This window comes from Rattus norvegicus, chromosome X (genome assembly GCF_036323735.1).
Source record: "Rattus norvegicus strain BN/NHsdMcwi chromosome X, GRCr8, whole genome shotgun sequence".
NCBI lineage: Eukaryota > Metazoa > Chordata > Mammalia > Rodentia > Muridae > Rattus > Rattus norvegicus.
In genome coordinates, this window is record NC_086039.1 from 32,651,658 (window position 1) to 32,674,967 (window position 23,310).

Genomic DNA, 23,310 nt, shown 5'->3' on the forward strand with positions numbered 1-23,310 from the left:
TCTAAATTAAATTGCTGATCTCCGCGAACCTCTTTTTTTTCTTTTTTTTTTTTTTCCTTTTTTTTTCCTGTATGCGAAAGCTTTTCTGTACGGAGGAAATACACTCTACTTCAGCACAGGACTTCTCTTTTCTGCTAGCTTCCACTAACCAGATGTTGACTTCCCATATCCCTATTATAATTTCAGTACCCTGGATCTTGTTCCCTGTTTTCCTAGTTTACTTTTCTGATGCTTAAGCCTCTTTCAGTCTCTTCGGCTTCAAACTCCTGTCCCGCCTACCCGCAGGCAGACTAGCATTTTTAGGAGCTCGACCCCAGCCTCACCTTTTCCCTTTTCCATCTACACAGACCCTTGTCATAGTTGTGGGCTCACTCCTTTCAGTAGCCCCTCACCAAAGAATCAGGCACTCTGCATTTCAACAGCAGGCGCATCTCCTCTCCTCTCTCCGACCCCCGCCCCAAGCTACTGAAAAAGGAAACATGCGCACTTCAGAGCTAGAAGCTGTCCGAGTGCTGAAATTTATAGGCTGGGTAAGATCACGTCTCCGTCTCTTTCTGTAGCCCTCATTCCAGCACAGGATCTCAGCATTTTTTTCCCTCTTTCCCTCAAACACTCCAATACACAGAGTCTTTTCTTCTCCCTCATTTACAACTTCTTTTAAAAAGAGAACCTTTCCTAAGGAAAGGGGGCTTTGCTGAATAAAAAAGATATAAAACAAAAGCTACAGCAGCCCGACTTCCAGCGTGGCATTGTCACCAGCCCCCTTTGCATGGTGATGTGATTAAGGTAGCAGCATTTTTATTATTCAGGAAAAGCAGCTAGGGGATTCATCAGTTCTGAGGCTTTGTCTCTCCTGGGCTAACTGATGGTCCTGAGCCCTGGTTTGACCTGACCATGATGCCCAAGACTGGCACTTTTTGTTTTTTCTCAGCAAACTGTACAACCCCAAATCTCTTTTTGATTTTCAAGGAAACTAGATTCCTGCCAGAATTTGAGTCTGGACAATAAATAGACACTTTGTCCTAGTCTTCTTTCTGGAATCATTTCGGGATATTTTCCACAAGCATCACGGAAACAGGAATGAACCGGCAGCTAGTGAACATTTTGACAGCCTTGTTTGCATTTTTCTTAGGGACAAACCACTTCAGGTAGGTGAAATGATTTTGCATGCTTATATTTTCCACATAAAAACTGTTTGAAAGAGAAAGTATGTAATGATCTGTCTGTTCCCTGATTCCTACTATTTCAATGTTGGAGAGGAGAGTTTGCTTCCTTTTGTTCATTTAAAAAGCTTAATTATGGTGGGAGGAAGGCAAGTGTTCACAAAAGCAAGTTTTATGTTGCATAGCTGCACTTTATGCATTTTGACACACATTTTTACAGTCCATGTGATATTAAGATTAGACTAGTGAGTTGTGTGCTCTTTACATTTCTGTATAAGGTTGATACCTTTTGCTTTCAAATTCTTCTGGAAGTCATTTAAAGGGATTATTGGGTGCGATGTTCTTTTTTTCATATGGTGAAAGTGATTGGATTAATTTCCCAAGAGCATGCTCATTTTCTATAAAATAAATAAGAACACTGATTCTTAGCCAACTTGGGACTTCTGTTATATTTCACCAACTATAATCATACTGCGAAGTCTATGATTTAGAATTTTTTCAAGTAGTAAATATCTTTATACAACTCCATTCTACCATTCAGTCTATTTGAAAATTGATTGCATATACAGATTTAATTAAAATGACATCTTTGTACTTATGCCTGTATGAGAAATGGAGTGTGGGTAATTAAAACAAGTGAGATGTCATATGTGCATGCCTGTATTTTCTACATAATTTACTAATTGTGAAATCAATTGATACTTCAAAATATCACTTTTATTGCCAGTGAGTGAAATATCCGGTTAATGACATAGAGTGGAAGATGGGCTAGATATAAAAATGCAATTAAAACAAAATATAGGTCATTAAATGTTTTAAAAGATTTTATGCTATTTTTTCACATAACCAGGAGAAATTGGACACATAGAAATAATGCTATGAGTACTGGGAAAACCCCTATGTTCTTTTCAGGTTCACACCTCTTACTATCATAAGAAAGATTCTAGGTTGGGTTTTTATTACAGTCACCACCACCACCACCACCACCACCACCACCACCATCATCATCATCATCATCATCAACATCATCATCAACATCATCATCAGCCTCATTCCAGCCACCATCATAATAAAATAATACTCAATTAATCAGATGAATCTGCATATGGAAATGTGAGTATTTCTGGATGACTATATCAATTTTTAACTCCCACAAATGTTCATATCATCTTTGCACTTGTAATTAATGCCTCTGATTTGAAAAAAATGGCCTGATTGTTGTAGTATCTTAATGGTAGAAACAACAAATTATTTAAAACATATGCATATATAATATATACATATATGTAAACACCAACACGTTAGTGACATTCAGTCAACTATCAAATGTATTACGAAAGAATTGATCTTGTTACCAAACAAATATGTGATTTTTATGACTTCTAATCTGGATATAAAAATCCAAGAAATTTTCACATCACCTTTTCCTGTTTTTGATAATGTAAAAGGTTCAATACCATAGAAATTATATTCCATTAATGCTTTATTGGAGAGTCTGAAATTTGCATGTTCATATACAAATAAGAACTAATAAAATGATTCAAATAACATACTTACTATTGATCTATTTTAAAATGGTGGTGAAATTCCAAGTGAAGGTTTATTTTTCAAATAACATATTGGAAAAGACTAATGCTGGTAGCTGCAATCAAATGGTAGCAGAAGAGAAAATATCCATGTAATAATTATGTTATTCATTCTATCTTATTATTATGTATTTCTCATAAATGGTAGAAGATGAGCTTATAGCTGAAATGTTGAATTTTATAGCCACGAAGAATAGATATTACATTATCATATGAATTTAAATAACTGTCATCAGTTCACTGATAATTCTAAAAACAAAAATCCTTTGTACATCCACAAATCTGGAACCTGAATCTATAGACATTATCCCACCTTACACAAAATATAATTAAAGTTCAGACACTTGGCTGATATTGCCCAGGATTTATTCTTCTCATCAGTTGAAATTAACTTTAAAGAATGTTCAAGTTAAGAAGTTGATCAGGACCTCAAATTTTTCTAATTTTCTTCTTGCTGGTATATTAAACATTTTTTCCAAAATGCAATCTAAATGCTCTGTATTAATTCTCTGAGGATGAATGGGTAAGTCTTACTAAAAGAGTTAATAATGTGTTTAGGGAAGCATTCTGCAAAGACCATGACTCCAGGTCTGGAAAACATCCCTCGCAGACCCTGTCTCCTTCAGATTTCTTGGATAAACTAATGGGAAGGACATCAGGATATGATGCAAGAATCAGGCCAAATTTTAAAGGTAGGTTCCAGTGAAACATCATGCTGCAGCTTTTGAAATGTCTCAGGTGTAGGAAGGACATTTTCATTGTACACTTTCAGGCTCACTGTAAAAAAAGAATTGGCAAGTGTGTCGTTTGTTTTATTTTGGCCTCTGTTTAAATATTTCTAGATTTAAACAGCTTATATATTACTTAGCACTTGTCCTGTTCAAAACTTTCCTTGGTTTTATTCTATTCCACAAGTAACCCTAATGGCAGACATGATTGTCACGATCCCTATTTTGTCTTAAGTTGGCCTGTGGCTGAAAGTGAGTACAAGATCAAATGATGGAGTTTGCTTGCATGAGCATATATGAAGACATGCACCACATTCAATGGGCATACTAAAATTCTCAGTTCTTTTCAATATCTGTGTCAGTGTACATTTTGCATTTTACTACAATACATGCTATTTTATGTAGTCTTGTGGGCCTCTAACCTTTGAACTTTGCTAGAAAACGCTTTAATTTAATATACTAGATACGTTCACTTCCAAGTTACTTAATTATTAGAGTGGTTGATGTGAAATTATTGCTCTGAAATTAATGCAAAGAAAAGTTATAGGATTCTAAAATACACCTGTCAGAGAGGGTAAATGCTTTTTTTGTTTAATTGGAAGAAAATAAAAGATTAATTTTGGTGTTTTGCTTGTTTAACATTGCAAAATAGATATTACTCTCTAGAAGTAATTGATTTATCCATTTATTTCTGTTTATTTTAAAACAGAGAAAAAACTGTAGTAAAGAAACAAACAATTATTGCTAAAACTGAATGGTTCTGATGGTTTAGTTTTTTTAATACATATTTTAAATGGCAAGTATCCTGTCTAAATTGTTGAGTGCAACATAATTTACTGTGAAGTGTTTATGTTATTTGGTAAAGGGGAATTTAACTTTGAATTTAACTATTACATATCAATACATGCATCACTTTGGTTTCGCTCATCAGTAATTTAATCCTGTTACTTTCCTGGAGTTTTGATTCCTATTATTGGCAAATATGAGCATGAAAACAAAATTCCAAGTTGATCTCTTCTTTATATGCAATGCCTCTGAATATACCCAGTTTGAGCCCATTCCATGAAGTTATATATCATAATTCTGGCAAAACAAGTGTCCCTTTAATTGAAAATGTTTCTACAAAAACTGCTAAGTTCAATTTTCCTAAAGAAAATCTTTAAGTTCATTCAATTTTCTACAATTTTGTGGACACTTCTCAGGAACTCAATATTTGAAATGAAGTTATATGCTTAACAAGCCAAGAGTCAGCTTTCCATAGGATTACTCATTCACATGTTTAGAGTCCTATGTGCAACACTAAGTGCTGGGTGCCTTGGAAAACTGAGAGAGGAAACAGGTGTATGGACAAAAAATATTCAATGTGGAAAAGATGTTATATGAGTAATTATAGTATTTGAAATGAAGTACCATGTTGTACTATGGACAAAATACTAGAGGCTCCCTTATACTGGAGAGGTAATTTACTACTAAGCCATTCATAGAAAGCCTCATTTCATCCACATACGGAAAACTGCTCAAGTTCATAAGTGTTTTGCCTGATTAGAGTAGTTGATTATCACTCTCAAATATTAGTAAAGCAGGCATCTGTGTGACTATGTAGTGTTTTAATATGGACATAGAACAAATTAGTATTTGTCACAAGTTTTTTTCCTCTTCTGATCCTTCTGTGGATGTCACTCTTTACAAATGATGCTTCTAGTTCTAAAAGATCAATGAACAAAGAGGTTGGGGTTAGCAGTACAAAGTCACTCCTTATTGATCTAGTCAATAGGTAAAGGAAAAAAATACAGAACTTTTAAAGGACTGACTTAAGAAAAATTAAAAAGAATAACACTTTCGATTCTAAAGTGAATGAATGTCATTGAGTTTCATCTTCTCCCTTTAACTCTCCACTACAACAAGCACTATTATTCCCTCGTGTCCTTATTTAGACAGAACATTTTTATTAGACAAAGTCAATTACTTCACTTATTTCCAAGCAGTTCTTTAGTTTAGGGAGATTGATATTTCAGTGTAAATGATTCTCTAGTATTTTAAGGTAAAATCCTTTCCTATCCTTGGTACTCTAATGGAGCATTATATGTCTAATAAGATGAGTATGCATATTTCTGCCTCATTAATCTACTCTGCACTGTACTTAAGAAAACAGGATGGTATCCTATTTTACATATACACACATGAATTTTTGGCAGTTTAAGGCAAATAAAGCACCCTTTTTAGTAGAATGAGAAAAGAAGAAATAAGAGAAAGAAATGTGCATTAATTGTGAAAATGATTGCTTGTAATTAACTTACTAGATGTTGAGAGTGGGACTTTGAACAGCAGTAGACCTAGTGACAAATAAAAATGATCTTAAATTAGTATTGAGAAAGAAATTGAAATTGAGGAATAGTTGGAAATTTGTAGCATCAAGAACCAACGAAGAAAACTACAGTACTTATATTTGTTTGTAAATGTATGAATGGGAAGTTTTGCATAATATGTAGAAACAAAGAGCTATTAAGAGATGTGATTGCATCTAGAATTAGGAGAGAATCCTAAAACCAATTGGTTGGGATAATAATAAACGTGATGACGTTGGTATTCATAATAACAGTGATCAAAAAGTAGAGAGAAAGACAAAATTTTAGCATCAGAACAAAAGTCACACCAAATACGGGCAACTAAACTAAGGTAAATGGCTACTCCATGAGCCTTAGGAAATCCTAAGAGATTTCTCTATTTTCCATACTCCTTTGCATTGGAAATAGGAAAACCAAATATAAGTGTATAACGGTTTCCCACTGGAAAGCTTTTTTACCAGTGTACTTTAAAGTCAGGAAAACATTGCATGTCTATTCCCTTTCCCTGATGGGTTTTGAAAGATGTCATCATGGACGTACACATATGAAGGAAGGTAGAAGCAACCCAGGAGAAGAAACCAGAAATGAGTCCGTCTTAGTCCCTGTAATTGAGAGACATTCTTACAAACTCCAGGGGAAAAAATAGCTTTTCTTATGTGCTGAGGCTCAAGTGTATAAACAAAATCATGAGTCAGAGTTGCCAGTTGAATTCTATCTCGAAGGTTTATAGAGATGCAAATCAGACCCTGTCAAAACTCACATTTTCAAATTTCCCTGTACAGAAAAAAACCAAAACCCTCCACACCAGTATGCCCATTCACAATTACCTTGTCCGAAGACCATGGAAAATGCTGACACTGTATCGGCACAGAAGCTTCTTTCCTGTACTTGGGTGGCTGGTCTCATTTCAGTTGATTTATCACGGTGCTGTGTACCACCATCCTACACATCTGCCTTTGACACTGTTATTGAACCTTGAGAATGCTACTTTAAACACTAAGTATTTAATGAAATGCTCGAACATGGATAAAGTACATTAGTTCTCTATCTCTCGTTTGGAAACAAAACCTTTATGTCTTTCAATACGATTTTCTTTGAAAATAAAACTAGCTTCCTGTGCGAACAAAGACATTGCACCGCAACAATCTGGGGGATAGAATTTGTAATAGATAATATTAGGGGGGTAATATCCCTTCCTCCTTTCTCATGACTAGAGAGCTATGTTTGAAACTGAGATGAGCGACATTGAAACTCACATTTGCACTCAATAAAGCTTTCTGAAAGTTCCTATAAGTTAGTAGCTAAAGAAACGCTTCGTATATAGTTAGAGCTCGGTTGATCTTCTTCATGAAACCAGCAATCTTCAAGTTTTGATCTTCAGAGACTATAGCATGATTCAAGTGAAGTTCAGATATGAATATCAACTCCTGTCCAGCTGGCACAGGGGAAAATAATACCTTTCTCAGGTAGAACTAAAATAGTCAACCATGGCCATTTGTTTGATCTCATGGACATGGAACATTACTTTGAATTCTAAAAATGAGGTATAGAATGCTTCTAAGTGTGAGGCATGAGTCTTAAGAAAGTAGTAAAAGCCCTCAGACTCCCTAAAGGGTACCAAAATCTTGGATATTCGGAGATCTCCATTTTATTAAGAACTATAGTAAAAATTGCCTCAGTGACCTTGGTAAAAACTGTGGAATTATATGAATTATCCATTGCCTGATTACTTTCTTCACAAAATTTTTACTCTGCTTTAATTTGGAATTTCCCAGAATTAATCAACAGGTTTGAAGTAAATTCTTTTTTTTAAGTTTTGGGTTGGGGAGAAAAGCCCAATGGAATAGTGTCAGTGTTGAAACACATTAGAGTAATTGTTAGAAAATATAAAATGCTTTCTTTTTCAGATATCTGTAAGTTTCAGTGTAAAAATATAAAGTATATAAATGCAGCATGTGTTTTTTGAGACATTAATTTTTAAAATTGTGGTAAGAGCACTTATTTCAAGTGAATTAGAACTAAGGCCAATTACAAGATGATTGCCATTTTATTAGGAAAAATTGTTTGTCCTTGGCCATATACTGAAAATGGAAGAAACTAGAAATACGAGGACACTAGAAGAAAACTAAGACAGAGAAGAGAAAAGAAGGAAAATTGGATGATTGAAAATGCGAATGCTATATTTTAGAACAAATTATAAAACCACTTTACAAAGAGTTTTCAGCATGTTTATACATTTTCTTTCCAATGTACATATAACATGGATATACGTGTCTATACATATACCATGATTATATATGCATTAAAACATCTAAAATATACAGAGCAGAATATTGATTGCCTCTAAGAAGTGGGAGTGGTTACCAAGTGACCTAGGAATGAAAGAATTTTTTTTCAACATCTCTGAAATTTGGCCATCACACACACACACACACACACACACACACTTCTATTTCCAAAGGAAAACTAATTTGTAAGTATTTACTGAATGTAGAATTCAAGGAATATGTTCTCTCTTAAATTGCTCAGGCTTTCATTACAGATTAGAGGTAATGCCACTTTATATACAGTAATGTGAGTGTGGCCTGATTTCAATAATATTCAAAACTCCTGCCTGAAATTCCCTGACTAATGTATTTCTTAAATTAGCTTGCTACTATCATGGCTCAGATTACAGTGCCATTGCTTCTGTCTTGAATCAATTTCTCATCTCACATTAAAACAAATAATGGAACTAACAGTAAGGCTTATCAGTTACTTTCTTCAAAACTTATTTGAGAATACTGTTTCTAGTCTAGAAAATGTAGACCCTAGGTTTGGGGGCTTTGTTTCACTTAATTAACATTTTCTTGATGTTTTTATCCAGGTATAAAAAGCATTCTAATTACTCTCAACTTCTACCCTATCAAGCTCTCACTCCCCCCCCCAAATGTTCATTTCCCACATTTATGAATTTTTTGCTTTCTGACTGTCCTGGAACTTGCCTGGTAAACCAGGCTGCTTTTGACCTCGCAGAGATCTGCTTGTTTATGCCCCTTGAGTGTTTTGATTAAAGACATGTGCCACCATGCCCAGCTCACTGGGTGAGTTTTAAAAAGAACAAGACAATTTCAGGTAAATGTAGGGAACAAAAAGAAATTTACATGTAGCTTTTTTGGTTAAGAATGACATTAATGAATATTTAAACATCTGAATTTCACACAATGTATCACAAGTTACTTTAGTTTTGTGTGCTGTAAGAACATCAGTCCACCTGTGTATATACCAGCCTCCAAGCCTTGCCTTAGTCCTGCAGGATACTTGTTAGGAATTATAGTTGCTAGTAAAAGAAAGAGCCCATAATATAATGATTTCTTACAAAGCACATACCAAAAGCTTTATCGGTATGCTATTTCCCATTGCATAGGAACAGACTAGCATTGTGGATAGAGTCCTGGATCTAGGTCTAGAAGATTCATGTTTATGTTGTGGTTCAGCCAGTTTTGAGAAAAGATATCTTCACAATTATTCATGTCTTGGACATTCTTGTGTCTTTCACTGCATCTTTTGGGTTATTCTGAGACCCAAATGAGGCAAATAGAGCCATGCAATTTAATGTTTTTATTTATTAAAGTTGTTTTCACCTAAATAAGTAGTTATAATTACTTGCATAAGACTTGCATAATATTGAGCCTTTCAATATTCCAACATGTGGTCAGTAAGAGCCCTAGAAACAATGGTAAAAGGAAATAACATAGCTCCAAAAAGTGTTCCTTTGATCTCCACAGATGCATTGTTTCATACACATGTCCAGAAATCCACCCCATGCTTACAGGCATGTGCACACATATACGCATATCAACAATAGTATGTAACTAAATGCAATGATAGAGGAATGAGGCAGTCTCTGAGACCCCACCCCTAGCTGAAGATCTATTATAGTTAATGGTTGGTGGGCAAGGAAGAAACATTTTCTTCACTGGTATAGTCACTGTTAGGCTGCTCATATCCTATAAGTGATCTTTTCCAAGCAGTAAGTCAACAACAAAAATAAACATGAAATTAGAAGGGGATCAGCAGACATGAGAATATAAAAAGTGTTACATATGCTCAAAATACATTATTTAAATTAATGAAAATATTAAAACTTGTTATAATTTATGGTTAATATATTTTAATAAAAGTTATATCACAAATTAACTTGTATAAAAGGGACTATTATCAATACTGAGTTATTACTGCCATTCTTGCATTATGTAATTTAGCATTTACTGTGATTATCAGAACTTGATCTGCATTAGTGTATCCTCATAGATGTTGATTTTTTTTTACATGGAAGAAACTAATTGGACACACTGTGGCACATTCGATTCTACTGGTAGTGATGGTACAGTAGATGCTATGTATCTCCCTTAGTTTTTCTTTTATTAGTTCAGTGGGAGCATTTTAAATATAAAATTATTATTTGAAATGTCTAAATATGAAGCCAAGAGGGAGCCTTTTTATGAAGACATTATATTTCTCCTTTCAAATACTACCCATGATTATTATATTGGATTTGTCTAAAAGAATAAACCAAGTAAAAACTTCAGACTTAATTCCATCCAGTCTGTGAAAGGGAGATCCTGAATTTAAGTGAAGCTACTGTTACTTTTGTTTCTGTTGTATCCTCTTACCTACTTACTGTTTTTGCAAGGTTCATTACACAAACACATGTAATTGATTTCCAATTTTACAGTAATTGTTTTAAAGAGAACATTTGATCTCTGTAACATGTGACTTTAAGAGCATGAGAAATAGAGGCCCATCATGTAGTCTTGGAAAAGTTTTGTGTCATTCCTTAGTCAATGATGAATAACCCCATGAATTTACTTTCTTCACTAAAAAGTCTAACCATCTTTTGCTGAGTTCAAGAGCACTTTCTGTCCCTTCACATCTTGAAGAACAAGTTGATCTATGTTGCTGATAAATTTATAGTTTAGTTTTAAGAAATGAAAATTGAAAAATAGTGACAGATATATTAAGGTATCTTTGCACTTAATAATTGGACAGTATAATAATTCTAGTTGGAGTCATTAGGTTTAGAGTAAGAAAAGAATAGCCATTGGTTTATTCTTAATAGTGCTCTAATAGGTAATAGGTATTTTCTTGTAGTATTTGATTAGACAATTATTTGAATAAAACATTAGAAAGAGAAACATCAAGCCTCTTAACATAACTTTTGGAAGTAATATTTATGTTTGTTCATTGAAAATATTTTTCATACAATATATTCTGACCAAAGACACTGAAGTCACCATGGCATACAGTACTGGTTCACTGACTACTCTCTTGAGGGGGAAGTTCTGGATATTTATGGCTGATTATAGATACTCGGAACATGTAAATGCCACTCAAGGAATGACATGAGCAAAAGTTTTAAGTATCTGAGTGTTATTCAGAATTGTTGAGAACATTTAGAAATAAAGTCAGTAGGTTTTATCTATTCACTTTATATCTCAACTGCAGTCACCTTTCCTCTTCTCCCAAGTCCCACCCTCACAAATCCCTCCTTTCTTTATCCCCTCCTCTACTCCTTAAAGAATGGGAAGCTACCCTTGCATGACAACCCACTGTATTCTAGTATGGATCACCAATTAGGATAATAACTAGGACAATTCAAGTAGGAAGCTGTGCCTTCTTTAAGTATTGTCCTGAAGTGTACACCCAACTTGAAAGAACAAGAGAGAGAGAGAAAGAGAGCGAGAGAGAGAGAGAGAGAGAGAGAGAGAGAGAGAAAGAGAGAGAGAGAGTTGTTATTATAGCATAAGTTTCCCATCCAAAGAAGCTATCCATTGATAATGGGTAAGCAGTACGGATAATCCTTGCAGCCTTGCTAGAGACAGCTAGGGGATACATCGCTTAACCTCAATCTTCTGCTTTCCATTTCCCATGGGACCTTTTCATAGGCTACATTCAGAAGTTTAGAGAGCCAACTGATAGAAATCCTGAAGTTTAGCTTCCCAGATTACAAAGAATAGGCAGATGAGAGAGATGAACATTGGGGGTGAGCCTAAATGTCAGTTTGTAAGCAAAGTTACCTCCCTGTCTACATTCAGATGGTCACATAGACACCTCTAAAATGGACGATAACTTTAGTGAGCCTTCCTTTATCAATTCGGAGAAAGAAGGAAAGTGAAGAAGGGAGTATTTCTTATATATATTGTCCTGATAGATAAACAATACTCCAGAACACATAAATGAAAGAACATAATGCTGTATTATTTTATATGTCCAGCAATGTGTGTGTGTGTGTGTGTGTGTGTGTGAGAGAGAGAGAGAGAGAGAGAGAGAGAGAGAGAGAGAGAGAGAGAGAGAGAGAGAGAGAGATTTAAACATGGAGAGACAGGATGACCAGGTGAGATGTAGGATTGAAAGTAAAAGGTGTTTTATTGGTAATACAATAGCTTTCTTTCTATTTGATTTGGTAGCCTTGCTAATATTGTTTTGACTGCCCTGTGGCAATTCCGTGATAAAATATACTGTGAACTTATATTTGGATACAAGTTGTGATGCCAAATCTATTTGGAACAGTATTTTCAAGACACATTCTTCTTTTCATGCCCTTCAGTTTCTTCATATATCTGATGCATCATTAAGAATGAGAATCATTGGGTGAGGTATTCAAAGGCCATGGAGTAAGCAGTATGCATTTCCAGGAAATGGTGAGCACTGGAAAGCCTTGCTTGTTTACCATTCCCTGTCTGATCTGGAGCTATTTATTGTCACAATTGTGCTTCTCTAGGAAACCTCATCTACTTTAGCACAGAAATGTTCTTCCATTTTAAAACAGAAGTGTTTGTGGAATTTAATATAATCTCCAATCTTCTAATTTGTTTCTATTTAAATATCTCAGTGTTGATTCCTAGAAACCACTTCATGGCCTACAAGGGAGTCAAGATTTCTTTTTACCAGATATTCTTTTAGGGAAAAAACGTATTTTTGCTTTTACATCCCACAAATGTATTGAAAGACAGGAAGCTATTTATTTAGCTTGGAACCTTAAAGTCTTCTAAAAGAAGGACCTCAAGTATTTGGTTAACCTTATTGGGACCACTCAAGTAAGATGATACGATCCAGGATGACTTATCGCTATACCACCTGATAGTCACAATGGGTTTCTTATATTCAACCTTTTCCTTTTAACTGACTGATGTTACTACAGGAATTTAATGTGAAATATACTAGATCAACAAATTTAGGATTTAATATTAAAGCAAATTCAACAACAAAACACATGTTTTTTAACACGAAATGATCAAAATGTAAGGAAATAGGTATGTTTACTATGACTTAAACAATACACAGTAGATCCACACACTAAAATGCCACATGAGATTTCACAAATGTGTACAATTTTAATGAATTAATTACAGTTTAAAAGATATATACCATACCTCGTACTTCTCAAGCTTTGCCTCTACTGAATATCTGGATGGAGGGACCTGAAATATTCAACAGATCACTAGTTTCTTTAGTTTAAGAATTGCAGAGCTAAAATATTTAATGGGTGATGCTTTCTTTATAGTATTTTGTCTAGGACATTGTGTGCCATAATGCTGTTAACAAACCAAGGGCTGATAAACCTCAAAGGGAAAAAAATAACTTAAACTGAGTCTCATGTGCCATTCTAAAACTCTGACAGCTGTGGCCTGAAAAATGCCCTCTGATTCACTGGTATCACTTATAAATAACAGTCCAAGATCTTTTTTTAAGTTTCCTTCCAACATTCATAGTCCGTGGTATTGATATTCTAAGTTAATAGATTTTAGTGTGTTCTTTTGTAAATTATTGATTCATCCACAGAAGATCTTAGGTTCATCCAATCTTGCTAGAAAATTGGTCTTTTCTCTGGGAAATCATTAATTCTGTCCAGAAAGTTTGCAGTAGTCCATGTTTTATTTCATCTTTCAATATTGGTAAGGCAGTTATTTTTCCCTAGGAAAACCTAGAAATGTACAGTTGAGTTCCTGAGTAAATCAGCCAAGTCTTGCCTTGGTTTTGGCTTACACGCCATTAGTTTATGTACAAGACTATTTCTGGAAAAGTAGCTAGGATGAAAATACTTATAGTTTTCTTGATTCTTGAGAATTTAATGCATATGTATAACTAAATATGACTGCTTCTATCCCTATTTCCTTACAAACTCTCCTCATTTCTACTCAATACTTCCTCCTCTCAATTTTATGTCACACTTTTGTAAGTCAGAGTCCAGTTAGTGCTGCTCCTGTGTATATGGATGTGGGTCCATGAACAGGAACATGAAAAACTACTAGTGGCCACATCCTCAAAAAGAATAATTTTTATACCCCAGCAACTCTCCACCACTTAAAAACCTTCTCAGGAATGCAGAAGACCAGGAGATCACCACTGGCTGGTTTGACCTCCTGTAGCCAAGCAGGCTTAAAGTGAGCTCTTGAGCCATGTCGTGTAGAGAATGGAGTATTTTAGAGCACTGAACTCCATCCTTTGACTCTTACATTCTTTCAGATCTTTCTGCTCCTCTCCTTCAATGTTCCCTGAGCCTTGGTGGTGGTCCATTTAGGACTAACCAAATGAAAAGGGATGTAAAAAGACATATGGAATTCTACTGTTTCTATTGCTGTGACAAGCCCCATCACCAAAATCAATTGGGGGATGAAAGGTTTTATTTCAGCTTGCTGTCTAGAGTCCATTATTCAGGGAAGTCAGAACAGGAACTCAAGGCAGAAACCTGGAGGGAGGTTACGGAGGAGGGTTACTTTCAATCCTGCTACTCATAGCTTTCTCAACCTGGTTCTTATATGCCCTCAGGGCTACCATACCAGGGGTGACACCACTTAAAATGGTCTGTGTCCTTCCATATAAGACACTAATCAAGAAAATGTGAATAAAATAAAATATATTTTAAGTTGGTTTGTTTAAAGTGCTCATGATTTGAGCTGTGGAAGTACCTTAGTAAGGTCCTTGTCATGTAAACATACAGACCTGAGTTCAGTTCTCAGAGAGCATGTTTTCTTTTTTTTTTCTTTTCTTTTTGAGACCATGTTTTCAAAAGCCAGATATTGCGGTATTTGCTTGTAATCCCAGTACTTGGAAAAAGGAAATGTTGATCCAAGGCTTGGTGGACAAAACCCCACCTGAGTTGCAAGGAGCAGACCATAAAGAAAGCATGTGTCGAAAAAGAGGTTAACAGCACTTGTAAAATGACACCAAAGGCTTCTGTATACATGCATGTACATGTGTATAATACCCACACATATATGTGCACTTATATGATCTCTTATCTCTCCTCTACACATACTGTACATATAGAAAATGATATTTCATATACTTATATAAATTCATAAAATTATAGAAAATTGTTTGCAATGGATGGTTGCAGAAGGGGAAATGCCTTGGAAATGTCACTAAATGTCTTTGGCAATAGATATAAAATATGATATATACATAGATATATATCACCCTTCTTGAATATAACATATATTAAGATTTATGTATTCTCAAATAGAATATAATTTTAATTGTTTCTTATTGGCTTCCTGTGCCTCTTAGAAAGATATAGAGAATGGGAAGATGGTAAAGCTACCTAGATTTAATCAATGGTTCCTAGTCTATGTCACTTATTTCATATAGCAAATAAAGACACATTGGTGATGAAGCCGCTGTACATTTTAAAGGAAACTCGCCATTTATTTAAAGCATTGCCTCAAGATGAAATCATTAGCATTGCTACTATTATGGTGTACAATTAACAGATAAAGACGTTAAGGTTTGGGGGGAATTGAGGTTTGGAAGTGAATGAAGATTAACCATTTGTTTGCACACAGTTTGTTACTCTAGCTTTTGTTTTGTAAAGCCTGGGTTCCTGACTCAGATTCCTTGTTATCCCTTCCGTGCAATATCAAAGCTTCATTTCCATCAGTGCATTAGATACTGGGAGAGATAATCTTTAGTTATAGTGGCCATGGAATATGAGCAAGAGGATAACATTTTGTTCAGAATTCTGATGTATTTTTCTTTCCAAATGATGTTAACAGAGTCTTCTCAAAACATAACACTTTGAGAGACAACTCTGAAGGAAAATGCTGTGCATGCCCATTGCTATGCCTAGTGACTGAGCAGCTCTAGGAACACCATTTTCATCTTCTTTTTCAGAAGAGTTTTAGTAGTTAAATGCTTCTCTAAGGTTAAAGTCACAGCTTATCATCACCAAGGTCACTATGATATTCTCTCAGAAATATCCTCATTCTTTTCTTTGAATCCAGTGGCTACTCTATGATAAGCTACACAGACACACTTGATCTGATTCTTAGCAAACAATCCCTACATTATTATCAGACATATTCTGTATAGCTCTTCAAAAATAGAAAGAATTCTTCACAGTCGAGTACACCTATGCACCTATGTTTCTAAGATTTGGTTTTGGTTCTCATGCACAAGTGTCCCATTTATTCACAACTTCATTCAGTGTTTTTCTCAGTTAATATTACCATTTAAAATGCAGCAAGTGGCTTCTTTTCCATAATTCTCCTGAATGACAACTGAGTTTATAACATTCAGGATTTCCAGAAAACTATATGAATATGATACTTGGAGTAAATACTCCAAAACTTATGAAATAAAAATTTCCTAACAAAAGAATATATTTCCCAAATAGAAAAAATTGTAAACTCTGTCCTTGCTGCATTTTGTAAGTGGCACAAATACATAACATGATTTATTTACTATATCCTTTTGAAACTGGGCTTACAAAGGCCTTCCAGGTAAAGAGCATTACATATCACCCCACCTTTTTACTGGATTCATTTAAGAGATATGAATGTATGGCTAAGAACACTGTAACATGGGTAAAGTCATCTTTGTGGAGTTTGATGGAGGTAGATTTGTACGTTGAAGTTTCCATGATTGAATTGTCCATTTACTATGGGGCCTTTCTTCTTTCATACAGAGGTTCAAAAATATAGTGATTGTGTAGAAATTTGGAGCCATGTGTTAACAATATGTGCCAAAATAAACAGTGCATACATAAAGTCTCCAGTGAGCAGGTACACTGTCAGTGTCCAACCTTTCATACAAATGCCAGAGGAAATTATCTGCTTCAGTGATAAGGCAGAGCACTTGAGGATATTAACTAAAAGTGTCCATCAGTGACATTATGCAATATGCCATATAAATTGCAGAATGACACCTTCGGCAAGAGTTATTGACTCCTGAGGGGTGATGTGGCAGGTGCAAGACGACATAGAAATATAGAATGGATAATAAATAGCTCTTACAGGAAAGCTAAGATCAGAAATAGCTCCTGCACTCCTTTTAGAAAATCCATAGTGCAGCTGCTGTGGAGGGCCTGATTGGCTGTATCTTTATCTGAATGCAAAGAGAAAGGAAACAGAACTGTCAGCCAGGGGTGTGCAGAGCTTCGAAAATCTTACTCTCCTTGATATTCTTAGGCTACCCATAACTCTTTTGAAATTCTGCTAGAATTTCTGCCCACTTTCAGATCAACTACATATACCTGCACATAGGTTACAGTGCTCTTCATGATTAGGTTCATGACTCTATCTGCCTAAAGTTGACTTTTCCCAGAGTAGAGATTGTGTGAAAATTACTTATTATGGATTAACAACAAGGAACAGTGGGTAAGAGAGCAAAAGATGGACAAGAATGACAACTAAGAATGTGAATCATCGGGGTTGGGGATTTAGCTCAGTGGTAGAGCGCTTGCCTAGGAAGCGCAAGGCCCTGGGTTCGGTCCCCAGCTCCGAAAAAAAGAAAAAAAAAGATTAAAAAGAATGTGAATTATCGTAGACAAGGTCCAATAGACAATAAATAGTCTCCGCTAGACCCGTTAGGAGAAATCTCTCCACCTCATAGCTATCCTTGTTGGAAACAAAAACTGAACACTAATATTTCCTTCTGTGTCAGTTATTGATTAAAGACTATTCTCAAGTTGTACATAAATGCATAAATGGAATATTTTACACAATCCTTTTTTTTCTTCCCATGTAGACCAAATGTGTTCTAGAAATCCCCAATCTCCCCCTGCTCTAGAATGCTTGTTTCATTCTTTCTCTATCTTTCAATCATAAACTAGATCAAGAGTGATAGGATTTGGACTCAATTCATTCTCCATGCTACTTCTAAAACTACCAGAGAGTGAGCATCCAATAAACATTTATAAAAGAAATAAATAGGTAGATTATATTACTCTTTAATCCCCAAATTTGTGTGGATCAAACTTGGATACGAGCAACTCAACTAAAATATGCAATCCAGCAATATTTGTTTTCTTGAAAATTTATGAGGGTCATACCTGTGTGTTATTACAACATTTCCTCGACTAGAAAACAGTCAGGGTTTTATTTTCCTTTCTTACAGTTTTGAAAGAGAAAGAAGTTATTTTTATGGGTCATAAACTGACATTATCTTTCCAGTTCTATAAAGCCGAGGATGGAGAAGAATGTATGTCATTAAAAACTATGACAGGAGCACTTAGTCTCTATTTGAAAGACTTCATTGGATGTATTTTTAAAACAGTTGTTCACCTTTCTATTAAAGGTCTTTAAAGGTCCATATTTCTCTGTATTTCTTGTCTTCTGAGAAACGAAAAAATGGTTATGTTGAATAAGCAAATTCTTGTATGTGTGGACAGTTATTAAGTATATACCACACATTTGACACTATGTTAGGTAAGGCATTATAGTCTCACTATCTTACTATCCTCCCTGTGTTTGAGGCCCAACACGCTTTATTAACTATACATAATGCTGAACAGGGGATGTGAAGAAACTCCATATTCAGGCTATCCATTAGTTATATTCTTTGGCCTTCCTCGTTTCCCTGATCCATGTATTTCACATCATTGAAGAGTCTGAAATATGTAACAGGAACACCTTTAGCTTATAGTAATTGTGTTGTTACTATGTCTTAAGCTTCTAGTGTATTGCATATAAATTCATTTGGTTCTCCTAACAACCTTGTAGAAAAGTACATGTAGAAAATTTACAATTATCTATGCAGGTTAGAAAACAGAATGTATAGCTTATGTGGTAGCCCATTATATTAGTTATCTTCTTCATTATTCTGACACCAGACCTAACAAAAGGAGCTTAAAGAAGGAACTGTTTAATTTGGCTCACATGTTAGGAGGCAATATGGTCCATTATGGCAAATGTGCTGGTTTTAAAAAGAATGAATTTGAGGTGTAAAAAGCCCATGCCATTTCAGTTGGCACTCTCTACCTCGTGGATGCTGTCTCAACGTGCAAGCTCTCAGCTTTGCCCCAGCAACATTCCTGCTTGCACGCTGCCATGCTATTGAAACTATAAGCTGTCCTAGCAATAAAATCTTCTATAAGTTGGCTTAGTCATGGTATCTCCTCTAAGCAATAGAAAAGACAGCAGGGAAGGCACAGCAGCTGGAGATAGGTAACTGCTCACAATCCAACCTCGGTCAAGAAGCAAAAGGACAGAAATGTTGGTATGCAGCTTATTTTTAAAATTCTTGCTCAGTCCAGGACCCCAGCCCATGCCATAGAGTTGCCCACATTTAAGGATGGGTCTGCCCACCTAAGTTAACCTGGTCCAGGCAATCATTCTCAAGCACACACAGAGTTTAGTATCCTAGGTAGGTGATTCTAAATCTAGTAAGTTACCAATGGAGCTTAACTACCAGACTCATTGACACACAGCAAATAAGAGTACAGAAATAGCTTTTGATCCTAGGCCGTATCCCTAATTACCATTAGTGGATTTGTAGTGCTGTACACCGACTTCAAGAGTGATCCTTGTATTTATTACTTAATTAAAACAGCCATGTTCAGGGCGTGTGTGTCTGCAGGCCTGCAAAGGACTATGCAATGCCTTGCCTCAGGAACTGTTTATTCTTCAACATTACAGCCTGAGATTTGAGCATATTATTAATTCTTTGTAAATATTTGATGAATAATTAAATGAACAAGCAAGGCTGATTTATCTCCAAATACCCAACAGCTTTCTGTAACTTTAATTTTTTCAAACCTTATTTTTTTCTTTTTTAATTCTTTAATCATATTTTTCTCTATCTTTTTTTCTCCATCTTTATTAAATTGGGTATTTCTTATTTACATTTCAATTGTTATTCCCTTTCCCAGTTTCCAGGCCAACATCCCCCCAACCCCTCCCTCTCCCCATCTATATGGCTGTTCCCCCCATTACTGCCCTCCCCACAAAAATTCTGTTCACTGGGAGCTCAGTCTTGACAGGACCCAGGGCTTCCCCTTCCACTGGTGATCTTACTAGGATATTCATTGCTACCTATGAGGTCAGAGTCCAGGGTCAGTCCATGTATAGTCTTTAGGTAGTGGCTTAGTCCCTGGAAACTCTGGTTGCTTGGCATTGTTGTACATATGGGGTCTCGGGCCCCTTCAAGCTCTTCCAGTTCTTTCTCTGATTCCTTCAACGGGGGTCCTATTCTCACTTCAGTGGTTTGTTGCTGGCATTCGCCTCTGTGTTTGCTGTATTCTGGCTGTGTCTCTCAGGAGCGATCTACATCCGGCTCCTGTCGGCCTGCACTTCTTTGCTTTATCCATCTTGTCTAATTGGGTGGCTGTATATGTATGGGACACATGTGGGGCAGGCTCTGAATGGGCGTTCCTTCAGCCTATGTTCTAAACTTTGCCTCCCTATTCCTTCCCAAGGGTATTCTTGTTCCCCTTTTAAAGGAGTGAAGCATTCACATTTTGGTCATCCTTCTTTTTTTTTTTTTTTTTTTTTTTTTTGGAGCTGGGGACCGAACCCAGGGCCTTGCGCTTCCTAGGCAAGCGCTCTACCACTGAGCTAAATCCCCAGCCCCTTGGTCATCCTTCTTGAGTTTCATGTGTTCTGTGCATCTAGGGTAATTCGAGGATTTTGGCTAATATCCACTTATCAGTGAGTGCATACCATGTGTTTTTTTCTGTCATTGGGTTACCTCACTCAGGATGATATTTTCCAGTTCCATCCATTTGCCTATGAATTTCATAAAGTCTTTTTTTTTTGATAGCTGAGTAGTATTGCATTGTGTAGATGTACCACATTTTCTGTATCCATTCCTCTGGTGAAGGACATATGGGTTCTTTCCAGCTTCTGGCTATTATAAATAAGGCTGCTATGAACATAGTGGAGCACGTGTCTTTGTTATATGTTGGGGCAACTTTTGGGTATATGCCCAAGAGAGGTATAGCTGGGTCCTCAGGTAGTTCAATGTCCAATTTTCTGAGGAACCTCCAGACTGATTTCCAGAATGGTTGTACCAGTCTGCAATCCCATCAACAATGGGGGACATTTTATTTTTTAATCGTATATTCTCTCATTAAGACCATCCTCATCTCTCCTTACGCTTTTAGCTTCATTTCCATGCTTGAGTTCTTGATTGCCTTTACTCATATTTTACAATCCATTCTTTTTTCCCCTCCTTGTCCACCTGCTGACTGTTCCACATCCCATACCTTTTTCCCACTCCCCTGTCTCCAAAAGGATGTGCCAATCCCCCAAATCCCCCATCACACCAGATCTCCCTACTCCCTGGGTCCTCAAGTCTCTTGAGGGATAGGTGAATCTTCTATCACCCAGTCAAAACCCAGCAGTCCTGTGCTGTATACGTGTTGGTGGTGTATGCTTCCTGGTTAGTGGCTCAGTGTCTGAGAGATCTTGGGGATGCAGGTTAGTTGAACCTGCTGGCCCTCCTACAGAGTCATCCTCCTCCTCAGCTTCTCTCAGTTTTTTCTAATTCTACCACAGGAGTCAGCATCTTCTATCCATTGGTTGGGTATAAATATCTGAATCTGACTCTTTCTGCTGCTTGTTGGGTCTTTTGGAGGGCTGTCATGCTAGGCTCCTGTTCGTAAGCACACCAATAATAGTGTAAGGCCCTGGTGCCTCCCCTTGAGCTGGATTCCAATTTGGGTTACTCACAGGACCACCTCAGTCTCTTCTCCATTTTTTCCATGCAGTTCTTTCAGACAGGAATGATTCTGAGTCAGAAGTTTTGACTGTGAGGTGGCATCCTATCCCACCATATGATGCCCAGTCTTTCTACTGGAAGCAGACTGCACACGGTCTCTCTCCCCAGTGTAGGACATTTTATTTAAGGTACGTCCCTTTAAGTCCTGAGAGACTCTTATCTCCCAGATTTCTGGAACATTCTAGTGGGTCCCCTCACCTCTTACCTCCGAGATTGCCAGTTTCCATTCTTTCTGTTGGCCCTCAGGACTTCAGTCTTGTTACCCCTTCAATACCTGATAATGCACCTTATTTTTAATGATGGTTTTTAAATGTTTTAACCTCCCTTGTAGCCTACCACCCACCAGAGCTAGTAGAAAAAAAAGGGGGTATGAAGAAGTGAACGTCTTTATAAAGGATATTTGGAGCAACTCCTGCTTATGTTATCTGGAAAGTGCATTTCAGTTCACTGGTTAGCAGACAACAGCAGCTTGACCCTCTAGCAAACACTTCACAGATAAAACAGCAGTCCAGTTTGGTAGAGTCAGGTTTGCAACAGCAGTGATAAGACCTAGCAGAGAGAGCCAGGCCTCAGCCTGGGATTGAATCAGAAGGAGGAACCTGGAGGGACAATAGAAGGTCTCAGCGATGCCTCTCTCAGGGAAGTGAAGATCAGGGAAGATGTGAGACCCACAAGCGTTGCACAGCTAGCTGTACCAGCAAGCCAAGCTCTGCCTCCTTAACTCACTGGTGTCCTATTTCTACCATTCACACATCATTTGTTCTCCATGAGCCTTGTCTCAGCATGGGTCTTGCACCAACATGCCATCCAATCAGCCTGACCCCTTGGAAGCGGCAAGAAACCGCAATACACCAGTAGAAGTTTTTTGGTGTGTTTCTCTCTATGGAGTCCCAACAAATGCAGCTCAACTATGTGATGTAAGGCAGACCAGTACATGCATATTGTTAGCAAAGAATCTTTTATCACATATCATTTTATGCATTTGATTTAGCAGAACATCATCTCTCCTGGGTGTGCTGCAGTGAAACATTCTTTCATGAGTCCGCCTTAGTATTCCACCTGTGTGCACTTCGATAAAACACTATTTCATGTGTTTGCCCCAGTAAAACACCATCCAACACAACTGACTCATCAAAGAACCCTTAAGGTTTTTACTTCAGCTTTCTTTTATTTTAAACTTTTTATTAGCTATATTTCTTTATTCCCCTTCCTGGTTTCCTGTCCATAAGCTCCCATTCCCACCCCTCCCCCATACTTGTATTCCCTCTATATATCCCCCTTATTGCCCCCCATATTTCCCTGCACTGGGGGTCCAACCTTGGCAGGACCAAGGCCTTCCCCTTCCACTGATGCCCCAACAAGACTATTCTCTGCTACATATGGAGTTGGAGCCCTGGGTCAGTCCATGTATAGTCGCTCGGTAGTGGTTTAGTCCCTGGAAGCTCTGGTTGGTTGGCATTGTTGTTCTTATGGGGTTGCAAGCTCCTACACCTCTTTCAATACTTCC

At 36.7% G+C, this 23,310-nt stretch overlaps 1 protein-coding gene across 4 annotated transcripts in view; it reads left to right on the plus strand.

The window, feature by feature from the left end:
* Positions 1 to 273: 273 nt before the first annotated feature.
* Positions 274 to 23,310, plus strand: part of Glra2 (glycine receptor, alpha 2) — a 221,347-nt gene continuing 198,310 nt past the window's right edge. The window contains exons 1-3 of one of the 4 annotated variants that reach the window (XM_003752039.6): positions 274 to 530; positions 970 to 1,148; positions 3,308 to 3,441. In XM_003752039.6, coding sequence (XP_003752087.1) covers positions 1,081 to 1,148; positions 3,308 to 3,441 — 202 coding nt within the window. In that variant the 5' untranslated portion in view covers positions 274 to 530; positions 970 to 1,080. 4 annotated transcript variants of the gene reach the window in all.